The sequence below is a fragment of the Mercenaria mercenaria genome, chromosome 3, assembly GCF_021730395.1.
Source record: "Mercenaria mercenaria strain notata chromosome 3, MADL_Memer_1, whole genome shotgun sequence".
Lineage (NCBI taxonomy): Eukaryota > Metazoa > Mollusca > Bivalvia > Venerida > Veneridae > Mercenaria > Mercenaria mercenaria.
Genome location: NC_069363.1, coordinates 88,643,228 through 88,658,432, shown reverse-complemented (window position 1 = coordinate 88,658,432; position 15,205 = coordinate 88,643,228). Strand labels below are relative to the sequence as shown.

The 15,205-nt window shown below is 36.6% G+C and overlaps 2 protein-coding genes across 2 annotated transcripts; both read left to right on the top strand.

The window, feature by feature from the left end:
- Positions 1-624: 624 nt before the first annotated feature.
- LOC128555967 (uncharacterized) lies at positions 625-5,434 on the top strand. Its single transcript, XM_053539825.1, has 2 exons — positions 625-4,223; positions 5,092-5,434. The coding sequence occupies exons 1-2, from the start codon at positions 625-627 to the stop codon at positions 5,432-5,434; spliced, it is 3,942 nt and encodes a 1,313-aa protein (XP_053395800.1).
- A 78-nt stretch (positions 5,435-5,512) lies between these two features.
- LOC128555966 (uncharacterized) lies at positions 5,513-6,280 on the top strand. The gene has a single exon (XM_053539824.1). The coding sequence runs from the start codon at positions 5,513-5,515 to the stop codon at positions 6,278-6,280; it is 768 nt and encodes a 255-aa protein (XP_053395799.1).
- Positions 6,281-15,205: the final 8,925 nt, after the last annotated feature.

The following is a 15,205-nucleotide window of genomic DNA, read 5'->3' as shown; positions in this document are numbered from 1 at the left end:
TATTATTGACGGACCGACGGTGATGGTTCCATCGGCTGTTTCATTTTCATATTTCACGAAATTTTCCTGTTATTTGTTCACTTTTTCACGTGCTCTTTATGAATTATGTAATTGTTGAAACATATATAAACCTTAAGCTTCTGTTTGTAGTTAGAGCAAAATTAAAATCGTTTAGGTCAGTAAAATTTGGATATATTTACTTGGATTAAAATATTCGCTTATAAAATTTGGATATATTTTACTTGGATTAAATATTCGCCTATTATTGTTGTTCATGGAATAAATTATGAAATGTTAAATGGATTTATTTATTTGTGCTCTCTATACCATCTTCGTACAGAAAGCTTGAAATTCCGATGTGGCTAAAAGAGTCGCTACATTGTTTGGCGCCGGAACCCGGGAGAGGGAAAATTTAAAGAGTATAAAAAAGGGAAAGTGAAAGAAATAGTGTCACGACTATAGTGTTCTGTGTGTTGTGCTTCGAACGTGTATGCAAATAAAGAGCAAAATGGCGAATTTATCCACACTAAAAGCATTGCGAACAAGATACAGAATACACTGAAGTCTGAGGTTGCGGTAGCAAAGGACTTAACATATGGTGAAGACCAAGATAGCGATCCTATAATGTTAGGAAATAAATGTATAAAGTTACTGAAATGTTACAGTGAAAAAGTGGAAGTTCAAATGTGTAAATTAACAGACGCGATTGGAGACAGTGATTCTGAAAGTGTGGACAATTTAGTAGACGAAGACTGTGAACTATTAAGACAGGCGGAAAACTACTTGATTGAATTAGAACAGTTCACTGAAAATATGAAAGCGAAGAAAATTGTAGATGGAAAAGGACATGAAGTAAAGACTGAAAGTAGTCGACTCATAGATTTGCAAGAACAAATGCAAGATTTATTGTTCAGACAAATGCAGCAGCAAAGGGAGTTAATGGAACGGCAAGAAGAAAGAGAAAAACGGCAAAAGGGCAGTGTGAAATTACCAAAATTAGATCTGTGCACATTCAATGGAAATAAATTGAAGTGGGCTCAATTTTGGGACGCATGTGAGTGCACAGTTCATACGAATAGGGACTTGTCCCCAATCGATAAGTTTAATTATCTACAAAGTAAGGTTGTAGGCGAAGCCAAACAATCCATTGCTGGATTGGCGTTGTCCAAGGAAAATTATGATGTGGCAGTTACGATTCTTAAAGAGAGGTTTGGAAATCCACAAGAAGCTGTGGATTTACACTACAACAAGCTGATAAATATCCCAATACCTAGTGAGAAAGTGGAAAGTTTAAGAATATTTTTGGATACGATAGAAAGACACCTTCACAGTTTAGAGGTATTAAAGGAAAATACCAACCAACATGTGTTTATTTCAATGATTCGGTCGAAACTTCCTAGAAATGTATTAAGGAATATAGAGTTAAAATGTGGATCGAAAACAGAATGGACGGTGCATAAGCTCAGAGATGAAATCCGGGAATACGTAGTAGCATGTGAAAGAGCCGAAAGCAAAGATGGGAATACAACACAACCGGAAATTCAAAGGGGAGGTACGCCGAAGTTCCAAAGATATCAAAACAAGCCACACTATCCAGCATACCGTCCTGAGAAAATTTCAAGACCAGTGTATAACGCTCCAGCGTCCGCGGAAGCTTTAGCAGTAAATGTTAAGAGCAAAGCAACAAGCAATGTTAAAGATAGGTGTAGGTACTGCAGTGAACGACACTGGAGTGATGAATGTTTGAAATATAAAACAGTTGAAGAACGCAAAAGAAAATTAAATGGGTCCTGTTTCAAATGTTTGAAGGAAGGTCACTTGGCAACTGAGTGTAAATCGAAGAAAGTTTGTGTGCATTGTGGTGAAATGAACAAACATCATAGAAATTTGTGCCCAAAGAAATTTGAAATTAGGTCATCTAGTGTGCATTTATCAGAAGAAATAAGTGATGCAACTCCTCAGGAGGATGATATGTCTGCGGAAGGACACGTTCTTATTTCTTCAAATGAAATGGTGCTTATGCAAACAGCACAGACAGAGATTTGCAATGAACAAAATTTCGTTTACGAAAGGGCTCGTCTATTATTTGATTCGGGGTCACAAAGGACCTACATTACGGAAAGATTAGCTACAAAGTTGGGTTTGAAACCTGAAGATGAACAGGAGCTAAAACTTGTGACGTTCGGTAGTGAAAACACAAAAGTGATAAAAACAAAGTCAGCCAAAATAAGTATCAAATTAAATAATGGCTCCTACATGAAAATAACAGCAAATGTTGTGCCCACTATAAGTGGTACTATTCAAAGGAATCCAGTGAAACAACTGTTGACTAAGCAGATGGAAAATCTAGTGAATAGTGTTGAAATGGCAGACACAATTCCATCTGTGAAGGAATATTCAACAGTAGAAGTATTGATCGGAAACGATTACTACTTAGACATTGTGTTACTACAAATAATTGAAATCGAACCCGATTTGTATTTGTTAGGCTCCAAGCTAGGATGGATTTTGACAGGCCGGACCAGTGAGGTTGAAAAGGGAATGGATACGGTAAATATGCTTGTCCTGACGTATGGAAATGACGTCACAAATCATAGTGTATTCACAAGCATAGACAGTGCTATAACCACCAAACCAAACCTCGAAGACTTCTGGAATATTGAATCCATCGGCATTACAGACAACGTGCAAAATTCGAATGATGAAATTGCAATGAAGAAATTCAAAGAAACTATAAAATTTGAAGATGGTCGGTACCATGTGACATGGCCTTGGCGTGATGAAGAGTTTGAATTACCAGAAAACAGACAGTTAGCTTTAGGTCGTCTGAAGTCTAATGTATCACGAATGAGTAGCAAACCAGAGCTAATGAAAAGGTACAACGAAGTCATTGAAGACCAACTCAATAAAGGCGTTATAGAAAAGGTGAGTTATAAAGTTCAAGATGGTATGACACATTACATACCTCATCATGCTGTCATTAACCCAGAAAAGTTAACCACGAAACTGCGCATAGTTTATAATGCCTCATCAAAGACCAGAAAGGAAAACAAAAGTCTGAACGAGTGCTTATATCGAGGTCCGGTGATTCTGCAACATCTCTGTGGAATACTGTTACGATTCCGTCTGCATAAAATAGCACTGGTTGCGGACATTGAGAAAGCATTTTTGCAGATAGGACTGCAGTTAGATCAAAGGGACGTAACAAGGTTTCTGTGGTTAAAGGACATCAATGCACCTACAGTAGATTCCAGAAATATCCAGGAATATCGTTTCTGCCGGGTCCCGTTTGGGGTGATATCGAGTCCCTTCTTATTAGGAGCAACGGTACAAAGTCATATGGACACATACAATACAGATTTGGCTCAACAGGTGAAAGACAACATGTACGTAGACAATCTGATAACCGGAACGAGTACTGAAGGTGAAGCGATTCATTTCTATATGTTCGGAAAAGCTTCAATGAACTTACGAGAGTGGATATCTAATAGTGATATTGTTAATAAATACATACCAAGTGATAGCAGAGCTGATACGGATTCGATGTCTGTGTTGGGTTTGTGTTGGGATCCAAAAAACTATACAATATCGTTAAAACCGGCTGAAGTATGTGATATGAAAAGTCCAACCAAGCGTGCCATACTTAAGAACGTAGCTTCGAAGTTTGACCCTTTGGGATTATTTTCGCCAGTGCTTTTAAGGGGAAAGCTACTAATACAACAACTTTGGCAAAAGGGGCTCGATTGGGACGATGAAATCTCTGAAGAAGATGCATCACAATGGAATATCATTAATAGTGATCTTGAAAGCCTATCCAGTCAAAAATTACAGAGATGCGTTACAACAGAAAGGGGAAATTGTGTACATTATAGTTTGATATGTTTTTGTGATGCTTCCAAATTGGCATATTCAACAGCTATTTATTTGCGTCAAAGCACCACCGTTGAAACAAAAACTGAGCTTGTGTTTTCTAAATCTAGGCTCGCTCCTGTGAAAGTTATGACAATACCTAAATTAGAAATAATGGCAGTTGCGATCGGTGTTCGGTGCATCAAGTTTGTTCAATGTCAGCTTAAACTACCATTACAGCATTTACAGCTCTACACAGATTCACAGTGCGTTTTGAAATGGATTCATTCAGAAAAGGATCTCCCGGTGTTTGTGAAAAACAGAGTAAATGAGATCAAGACACACAGAGACATTACATTCGCCTATGTTAAAGTGTGTGTGTGTGTGTTCGGGTTTAATATCTTTTTCAACAATTTTTCAGTCATATAAACGACAGTGGGTGTCTACTTGTAGCAGTGAGCACAATGCCCAACTTTACAGTGCTGCCTCACTGGAATATCACGCCGTAGACACGTGGCATGATACCCCACCCAGTCACATTATACTGACACCGGGCTGACCAGTCCTAGCACTATCCCCTGAATGCTGAGCGCCAAGCGAAGAAGCTGCTAGTACCATTTTTTACGTCTTTGGTATGACGCGGCCGGGGATTGAACCCACGACCTCCCGCACTCGAAGCGGACGCTCTACCACTAGGCTACCGAGGCGGTATTCCTATGTTAAAACGAACGAGAATCCAGCTGATGTTGCTACACGCGGATCTCCACTGCGAAACCTCTCTGAAAATGTACTCTGGTGGCATGGTCCATCTTTGTTAGCGGAGTCGGGGTCGATCTACCCAAATTACACAACCTTAGAAATGTGTACATCGAGTGCATGTGAATGCACTGAAATCGAACAAGTGCAAATCGAAAACAAGACAACCACAACAGACGGATTTACATCAAACTTAGATATGATTCTTCCATTTGAGATCGACTAGGAGTCGTACTCGTCTGTTACAAAGTTGATACGTGTTACAGCATACGTACGAAGGTTCATATACAATCTGAGAAAACATGGAAATAAAAGAACAGGATTTCTCTCTGCTTCCGAAATTAATGATTCAGAAATGTTGTGGTTAGTTTTCATTCAACGGAAGCATTACAGTGATGTGCGACTGGCAGTTAGTAACAACAAATCTAACAATTTACAACGTCAATTGGGATTGTTTCATGATAACAAGGGACTTTTACGTTGCAGAGGAAGGCTGCAATATGCAGAGCTCAGTGAAGGATCGCGGTACCCCATACTCGTACCTAAGAAAGATAAGTTTACACATCTACTGGTTGAAAGACATCACAAGGAAATTATGCATTGTGGAGAATCTCAAACGCTAAGCAATTTGCGATATAAATATTGTATTCCTCAAGGACGGGCAACTGTAAAATCGGTACTTCGTCAATGTACAGTGTGTCGTCGTTGTGAAGGCGGCCCATACAAAGTTCCTGAAATGCCACCATTGCCCAAAGTGCGTGTTGCATCTTCATCGCCATTTACATACACTGGACTGGATTATTTAGGTCCCCTAAACATTAGTCAGTAGTGGAAACACAGAAAATTTGGGTTTGTCTTTTTTACTTGCTTAGTCACGCGCGCCATATATTTGGAAATAGTGCAAAACATGTCGTCAGAAGAATTTCTCCTTACCTTTAGACGGTTCACTTCCCAGAGGGGCGTTCCGAGTGAGGTCATTTCGGACAATGCATTACAATTCAAAACAGCTAGTGTTACAATTGATTTACTTTGGTCTAGAATGCTTAAAAATGAGGAGGTTCTTAGTTACATGTCCGAAAAGAGAATAAAATGGCATTTTATCGTCGAACGTGCACCATGGTTCGGAGGATATTATGAAAGGCTAGTTGGTTTAGTCAAAAGATCACTACGTAAAACATTGGGTCGTAAATTACTTACCTTGATTCAAATGACAACGGTTTCGAAGGAAATTGAAGCCGTAATTAACGCAAGACCATTAGTTTATGTTGGTGACGACATCGATTCAAATATCACGTTGATACCAAACCATTTCCTTACCTTAAATCCAAGAGTCAGTGTACCTGATACTGACAGTGATGAAAATGACCACAGTTACTTACCTTGTGAAAGTTCAGCAGAAAAATTGTTACCTTTGTGGCATAAAGGTAAAGTACTGCTTGACAAATTTTGGAAAATCTGGAGAGATGACTATTTGTTAAGTTTGAGGGAACGGACACAAACGAAGTTAAAATCTGTGAGGATTCAATCCACAGCTCAACCCTGTGTAGGGGACGTAATTCTTGTGAAAGACGAGCTTGCGCGAAGTTGTTGGAAAATGGGTAGAATCATCAAACTAAGGATAAGCAGTGACGGAAATGAGCGATCGGCGAAGTACAGTTGGCATCGGGTCGTGTAATAAGACGGCCCCTTAATTTCCTGTTTCCGATTGAAACATCGGAACCATCCGAAGTGAACGATGAACATACGCAGTCTACGAAATTACACTCGCAGCGACCTGTGCGCGAAGCCGCTAAAAGAGCTTTACAAAAGTTCAAAGAATTGCAATAACACGCTGAAATTAAACGTAATAAAAACCCAATATATGTGAAATGTGCAAACAATATGTAAATAATATTTAAATGATATAAAGTGTAAATATAATTGTGTAACAAAGTAATTCTGGAGGTTTAACCCAACAGTGTATTGTTATATAGTAATATCATGCACGTGATTATTACCAGCCAAAGATAAACTATGCTGTTACAAGTTTATACACCGTCGGTTATAATTTGTGCACGGGTATTTCGTGTTTTTGTATTAATAAAGAATTTACATGATCATTCGTCGCCTTTACGTCGTACAAATCAGACTGAAATTCCGAAAATGCCTGTGCATAAATGTCAGGATTGTGGCAGAATATATCAACACAAAAGGAGTCTTACAAGACATGTAAAAGAAAACCACAAAACGCTTGAGCACTGGAACTGCACTCAAAGTGATTGCACATCTAAATTCATTCGGAAAAGTTATTTGTCGGTACATCTCCGATTGAAACATAGTTTTTCAACCATTGAAGCTAGAGAACTCGCTCTTTCGGCTCGTCGCGGAGACATTAGGAGTGAAGATTGTTACTATGAGGACGTTAGTGACGATGAGTCGACATTCGACATTTTAGCGGAATTGGAAGAATTACGAAACAGTGGAGACACTAACAACTGTCAGGATGCGTTCGATAAAAATTTTCAAGATGTTTTCGATGATTTTAACGTGGATTTGTTGCCAGAGCAGCAGAATCTGGATGATATCGTGTTGGACGAACCAGAGTGTGAATTAAGTGTTGGAGAAATAAGTGCAAGCAAATATTGTGAAACGAATGGATATAAAGGTGATGGTGAAGATTCCGTTAGAAATTTGTCGGCAGATAAGGTTGTTAGTGATAGTTGTGCAGAAATTGATGAAGGATCTAAGAGTGACGTTAACGATGAAGGTGGAAACAGTTCGGAAAAGCGTGTTCGCGAGGAGAATGGTGTGTGCATTAAAGTATCTCAGTACAGCGACATATCTGAGAGTGAAGATGAAATTATTGAATTAGCTGGTGAAATTAGTGAAAGTAGTGAGAATACGCATATTACAGGTGTTAGTGATGATAACGGCGACGCCAGTAGTGGCAAATTTAATATCAGCGATGATGATCGAGATCAGTCTTTGTCGTCTGAATACGACGGTTATAGTGAAGAAAAAGATGATGAGAACTATGTAGTTTCTGATCGTGATGAAAGAGCCAGTGATAATGAGGATGAAAATGATGTTATTATAATTAGTGATGCTGAGGATAACGAACAAATTATCTCACGGGAAACAGCTACAAGACGACGCGTGTTGTACTGGACTTATACTGTGAGAAAAGTGTTTACATATATTGGGGCCACTATTCATGAACAAATGGATACCAGTATTGATACTTGGGACTATGAAACAAATTAGATTACTCAGATTACAGGTACATTTACAAAACATATTATGTGATTGACAATTGTAAAGTACGTTGTTATATATATTTGCTTTGTTCATTTAAGAAAATGATGATACGGTGATTGACAATTGTAAAGTACGTTGTTATATATATTTGCTTTGTTCATTTAAGAAAATGATGATACGGTGATTGACAATTGTAATTACGTTGTTATATATATTTGCTTTGTTCATTTAAGAAAATGATGATACGAATTTGAATTTGTAATACGTAAATTTGGATAAAGATAACACTTTCCACCTAAGTACAATATATTGTTAACTTAACGCATGTTTGAAATTAAGTTTTATCATTATTTCCGGCGGGAGTGTCGTGAATTGCACGAGTTTATTGATAAAGTTTAAATTATTAGTAAAAGCAATTATTCTCCCGACGGTGAATCTATTATTGACGGACCGACGGCTGTTTCATTTTCATATTTCACGAAATTTTCCTGTTATTTGTTCACTTTTTCACGTGCCCTTTATGAATTATGTAACTGTTGAAACATATATAAACCTTAAGCTTCTGTTTGTAGTTAGAGCAAAATTAAAATCGTTTAGGTCAGTAAAATTTGGATATATTTACTTGGATTAAAATATTCGCCTATTATTGTTGTTCATGGAATAAATTATGAAATGTTAAATGGATTTATTTATTTGTGCTCTCTATACCATCTTCGTACAGAAAGCTTGAAATTCCGATGTGACTAAAAGAGTCGCTACAATCTGTAAGGAATTATATATACCCTGTCATATGTAAATTAATCAGAGAGGTCAGAATTCACCGTATTTCACAGGGGTTCGTTATATTGTATTCAGTTTATACCCAAGGTATAATACAGTCAATTTTACCGAATAAGCAAAAAAAAAAAATGCATGTTATGACCCCCGTTACTATATGGGAAACTGTCATCGTGTAATTATTCCATGAAATTTACGAAAAAGGCACTGATTGCTCTTCTGCCGCGTTTTTAGTTTTTGACGTCTCTACATTACATACAATGTAGATCTCTTCTGCAGGTGTAGATGGTATATAAGGTTAAAAAGTGACCTTGCAGATAAGGGGTGTTCATATCGAGGTGGGCCGGTGGTCTAGCCGGACAGGCCTGTGTCTAAAAAAAGTATTTCTCTCTATCTGTTCTTCTGGGGGGGGGGGGGGGGCTTTATCTCACTCTGTCCCTCAGGTCAGATCGCACTGTATCTGTACTAGTAAAAGATGAATATCGCGCCCTGTGTGGCTCCGTTTGCTAAATGTAAAGCGTTTTTGAACGTGCACATGTTTATCATGAAAATGGCGCTATAATATAAGTCTGGTATAATAATAATAATTATAATATCATAAAGACTTATGATTGGTACTGATCATTGGTGCTGACTATTTCTGCCGGCCAGCAGTGCTGAATATTGGTGCCAATCTTGGTGATGATCTGTAGCAATGATGATTGGTATTGATCACTGGTACCTAAGATTGGTGATGATATATGGTAAATTAAGATATTTCACAAAAGAAACCAAGAATTAGCTAGAGGATCCAAATAAAAATCTGCGATAGTCTTAACAACTTAATATGACCAGTCTTATTTATATAATTTCATACGTTAAAGTAAGTATTTTTTCCAATAAACGAACGACTTTATTGTGTAGGTGAGAACATGCAAGGCATATATATAAGGTGTTATATTTCGGGTCATAATCATTCAGTGATAAAAGGAACTACTTTCAAATGTTGTAATATGGTTGCTAAGTGGCATTAATATATTTTATAGAACACGCATGAGTAAGAGAGAAGGAACCGTAGTTTTTGTCTCATATGTACAAAAGTGCTAATTTCTTTAGGTTAACTACCAACACATGTATCGTAATAATTATGATCAAGATATTTTCAATAATATGATATACTCATTTATTCACTTCGAATGAGGATAAAACGTAATCAAAATTAACATTATTTATGACTGAAAGATTTTCTGTGTTGTTTGTGCTCAAGCTGATAACAATACTTTTATTTATTACGTAAAATCGCCCCGTTCTCACAATTAGTGGGAGCCTCTTCAGATCGTTCAGCACTACACTAATGCTGTTTAACTTTTCAACTTGGGTGATTCCAATACTCCCGCTTTAATAGCCTTGGGTATTGTTTAATCACCCCTTCGATATGGTGTCTGCTTTTTAATTTTGTGTTTTGACAGTTTCTGTGATATGCAGAATGAATAATTTAAGAACCTCCCTCTCTAAATTCCAGATTGTTTAGTTCTGTCGATTGCTTTCTCGTTTAGGCCGAACCCATTATTTTAACTATTTTAACTGCGGACCGTACGCCGCTTTTAACTAAAAAATAAATTGCACTCTGTTCATGTACACATTCATATGAGTACATCTGCGGATGTATCTAAATTGTATTTTTGTACTTGGTATATGTTATTTCAACCACAGCTGTAAGTTATATTTCGATCTCTTCGTTCAGCAGGACTTTCATGTTGTGTTAGTATACTGTTTATTTTTTCAGCTTGAATATTTCGACGTCGGTGGTTCCGATACGCCTGCTTTAATAGCTTTGGATATTGTTTAATCACCCCTTGGATATGGTGCATGCTTTTCAATTTTGTCTTTGGCAGTTTCTGTGATATGCATGCTCCATAACCTCAGATCCTCTCTTTAAACCTGTCTGTTTAATTCTGCCCATTGTTTCCTCATTCGAACATACCCATTATTTTAATAGGAGTCGCACGCCGCTTTTCATGGAATTATACTTTGTGCACCACTGAAGGCTCCACGAACACCGTTCTATGAATACATCTGCGGGTGTCTCTATTTTTCTATCCTCCATCATCCATGATCAGGCTTAATTAAAGCCTGCAGCATTTTCATTTATATCGTGTTTTGCGACCTGTAATTTTTCACCTTTTCTGTTTCATTTTATATTGTGTTTTCCTCACACCGTAAATGGAGTTCTTGTTAATATTACCTCAAACCGCCTCGGAAGCCTAATGGTAGAGCGTACGCTTTGAGTGCGGGAGGTCGTGGGTTCGATCCCCGGCCGCGTCATACCAAAGACGTAAAAAATGGTACTAGTTGCTTCCCCGCTTGGCGCTCAGCATTAAGAGGGTAGTGCTAGGACTGGTCAGCCCGGTGTCAGTATAATGTGACTGGGTGGGGTATTATGTCACGTGTCTACGGCGTGATATTCCAGTGAAGCAGCACTATAAAGTTGGGCATTGTGCTCACTGCTACAAGTAGACACCGTCGTTTATATGACTGAAAAATTGTTGAAAAAGACGTTAAACCCGAACACACACACACACACACACACACTTCAAATTACCCAGGCACTCCCCTCTGAATGTCGAGTCGTCACTTGTTTTCACAGTATGACACGTTATCATGTAATGAATTTTAGTACAGACTTCTCCCAGTCAATCATATATTGAGTTCATTTATCCATAAAAGCTAGAAAGCTGTTTAAGTCCCAGCTTTTGATGAATCTTAATATCAAAGTAACCTGATTACACCTTTTTGTTTTTTAAAATAAATAGCATTTGGATTTAAATCTCATATGGATTTCATCAATAACATGTTTTGGCATGCTACCAAGTTTGTCCTTACAGACAACGTAAAGTTTTCAATTTAAGGTAGCTGTGCGATATGTTTATATAACATTGTAGAATTTGATTCCCCAAGACTTTTCAAAGCATTACCATACACATGCAGTAAAACATGTAAAGCATAGAGTTAAATGCCTGTATATAATCTCATATCAAAGGTTAAATGAATATTACTTTCCAGTGATTATCTTGCACACTATTGCAATCAGTTATAATATAGTTATGAGACTATTAGCATAACGTTTAGAACACCCATCGTGTAGAAACATCCCACAGAGTCCGTTTTATTGAAAATTCTCTGATTTCTAAGTTTAAAGATTTTGTATCGTTTGCTCAAAAATCTAACCTAAGATTAAATCGAAGCTGATGTTTTGACACTTTTTAAATCATTTCAACTGCAAAAGTGGTATTTAAAGTTATATTTAGGATTTTCACAGTAACGTTGCTAATTTCAACAGTGAATTAAAAATGTCTTTTGTTCTCTCAACGTTAAAAGTTTTCGAATGCTGGACCCAAGTTTTAATCCGGGATATCAGGGTCACGATTTCCGATGTAACGCTTGACGGAGATTTTATTCTTGGATATCAGAATCATGACATCCGGTGTAACGAACATGTGAAACTACCTTAAGTTTTCTGCTAAAGCTGTTGCCCTGGAGGTGGGCTTAGGGAGTGTTTTATAAAGATATTTAACCGACTGCGATATTTTGCTTGGTTCTTTCCTTACCTCCAAAAGAATGTTATAATTATATTCTATAGAGGCACATGTTATTTGCAACAGATGCGTATAATTAATATCATAAACTTATTTGATATTTCACCTTTGTCTGTTTTCTTTTGTGCCTGTGCCACATATGTTCATATTAACCACTTCGTGACGTCGTGCGTTTTTTTTTTCTTTTCTCGAGAAAAGCTTCATTAAATCAAATCGCTTTTGGATGGTAAAACCGAGGCGCATGTGCACAGACTAATGAGACAAATAAGTCATAGGGACAATGCAAAGCCTCTCGTTCTTTAGAAAGCTCCTTTCATCAATTTTTACTTCATGTTTAATTAAAACAGAATATGCCAAATAAATCTAAGGACAGAATAATGCATAATGCAAAGATATAAGCTCTTATAAGGTGGTTTAGCAAATAAAATATATATTATCCAAATTAATTTAGGGAAAAGATAAGATTTACAATAAAATTTATCGTATTAAAACTTATACATCATGTAATTATTGTTTGCAATCATCACATAAACACATGCAACCAAATTAAAGGGCAGTAAATTTTCCTTTTCAATAGAGCACAGGTTTTTAGAAATAAATATTGAACAATAATAGTTATCAATTTAGGAACTATTTCTTACCTCATTAACAAAATAGCCCACTTATTACATTGGAACCAAATAGATAATGATTATTAAAGCGTTAAATCATTAAAGATATTTATTTTGTAAATCAAATCGCCTACGTATTATGTCACAACTACAACTTTAATTAGGAATATAGACATATTCAACCGAAAAAATAAGTAAATTAAATAATTTGATTGGGCGCATATTCACTGGCATGCATACTAGTATACCGGGTATATTTTGTATGAATGATACTTCTAGTGGTACAGGAATCATATTCCAATTTCTCGCATAGCTTTTTGTATTATTTTTGATTTCTTTATAGTTTAATTAAATACTTTAATTTTTCCTTTTAAGTACGATCAGACTGATTTTTCATGGAATCTACGGAACTTGTCAAAATGTCACGATATTTCGCGACGCCTTTAATAATTCAGATTCCCCATTCTTTTCAGCGCAATTGCGACGATGCATTCAAATATTTAAGGACATTATTTCAAATTATTATCAGGCGAGGAGAAGAAAACAGCCTATTAGGTTACATTCTACCAATTCAATTCCTTACTTATTTCATATTAATAACAAAACATTCAGACCTCATTTTCAGCACTTTAGAGCATTTCAATGATATGAAAACCATATATGGTCATTTAGTATAACATATCTTCTTATCCAAAATAGAAAAATATTGACATGTTATGTTGAATACAAGAAAAATAATCTGTTCTGAGAAACATCACCCTCGAAAAATGCCCCCATGAAAACATCCGTTTAGCAGTTTTCACTTAAATTGTACCAGTAACCTAAATGCATGAAAAAAATACCAGTTTCAGTTTGATACAATCAATTTTCAAGGTTTTATGGCTTTTTCAGTAACGTATGCTAGTGCGCCAAATTTCCTGGAAAAAAGCTGTCGCGACAACATTTTTGACCACTTTTCCTTGCTTGAGCTTATTTTTGCCATATTTTATCAAGTTTTACCATAAAGTGCACTCAAATCACACACTGTTACTGTAAAATATACCCAAACTTATCCCTGGCACCTAAAACATACGAATATTTAGTCAATAAATATGCATTTTTTTAAAAAAATACACCCAAAACAGTGATCTTGAACTATTGTTAGTTTTTTTTCTTTTTCTCTGCTAAATTGCACTGAAATTGTCATCTTCTATCATAATCTGGCCAAACTAGCCTGTTTACAGCCACATCTAAACAAGTTTAATTTTTTACCCCTTCACAACTTATAGGTTACATTCTTCCAATTCAATTCCTTATTTATTTTGTATTAATAACAAAACATTCAGACCTCATTTTCAGCACTTTAGAGCATTTCAATGATATAAAAACCGTATATGGTCATTTAGTACAACATGTTTTCTTAAAAAAAATAGAAAAATATTGACATGTTATGTTGAATATAAGAAAAATAATCTGTTCTGAGAAACATCACCCTCTAAAAATGCCCCCATGAAAACAGCCGTTTAGCAGTTACGCGTAGGTAGACATTTTTCGCAAAGAATAAAACTTATTCCAAGAAAGCCTTTTCTTGACTTTCACCCCACTCTACAAGATTCGGCTAACCCTTTTTCGTCAAATCTGTGAGTGGAACTGCAATGGCGATAAAATTTGGGATAAACTTTCTGTAAAATCCAACTACACCTAAGAATGAACGTATTGCCTTCTTGGTTTTCGATCTCTCGGCATTCTGTATGACCTGTACTTGGAACTGGTTCAAGGGTCTGGACATCTCCTATCATGTGCCCTAAACATTCTAACTTGTGATAACCTATAAAACACTTAGTCGGTTTTGCTGTTAACTTAGCCTCTTTTAGTCTGGTTAACAACTCAATTAGTGCTATTACATGTTCTGGCCATGTGATTGTATACACCAGGATATCATCAATGAAGCTATCTGAGTGCCCAAGGTCCTTCAAAACCTTCCGCATCAGTCTACAAAACGTTGCAGGTGCGTTAACTAATCCAAAGGGCATATTACGGAACTGGAACAAACCTTTCAGGGTTTCAAAAGCAGTCATGGGTTTAGCCTTTTCAGACAAAGGAACCTGCAGTAACCTTTGCTCAAGCCTAGTTTAGAAAAATATCTATACTTAGATAGCTTTGAAAACATCTCCTCCATGTTTGGCATAGGTTCAGCATCGAAAACCGTCAGTTTGTTAACCTGGCGAAAATCTATACAGAACCTTATACTGTTATCTTTTTTCCTTATGAGGACGATAGGGGAGGAAAATGGAGCATTACTCCCAACTCCAACATTTTATCTACTTCATCTTTCACTACTGACTGTGAATGAAAAGGAATAGGATAACCCTTTACTCTTATCGGATCTGTAGTTGACAACTGAATATCATGTTCAACTAA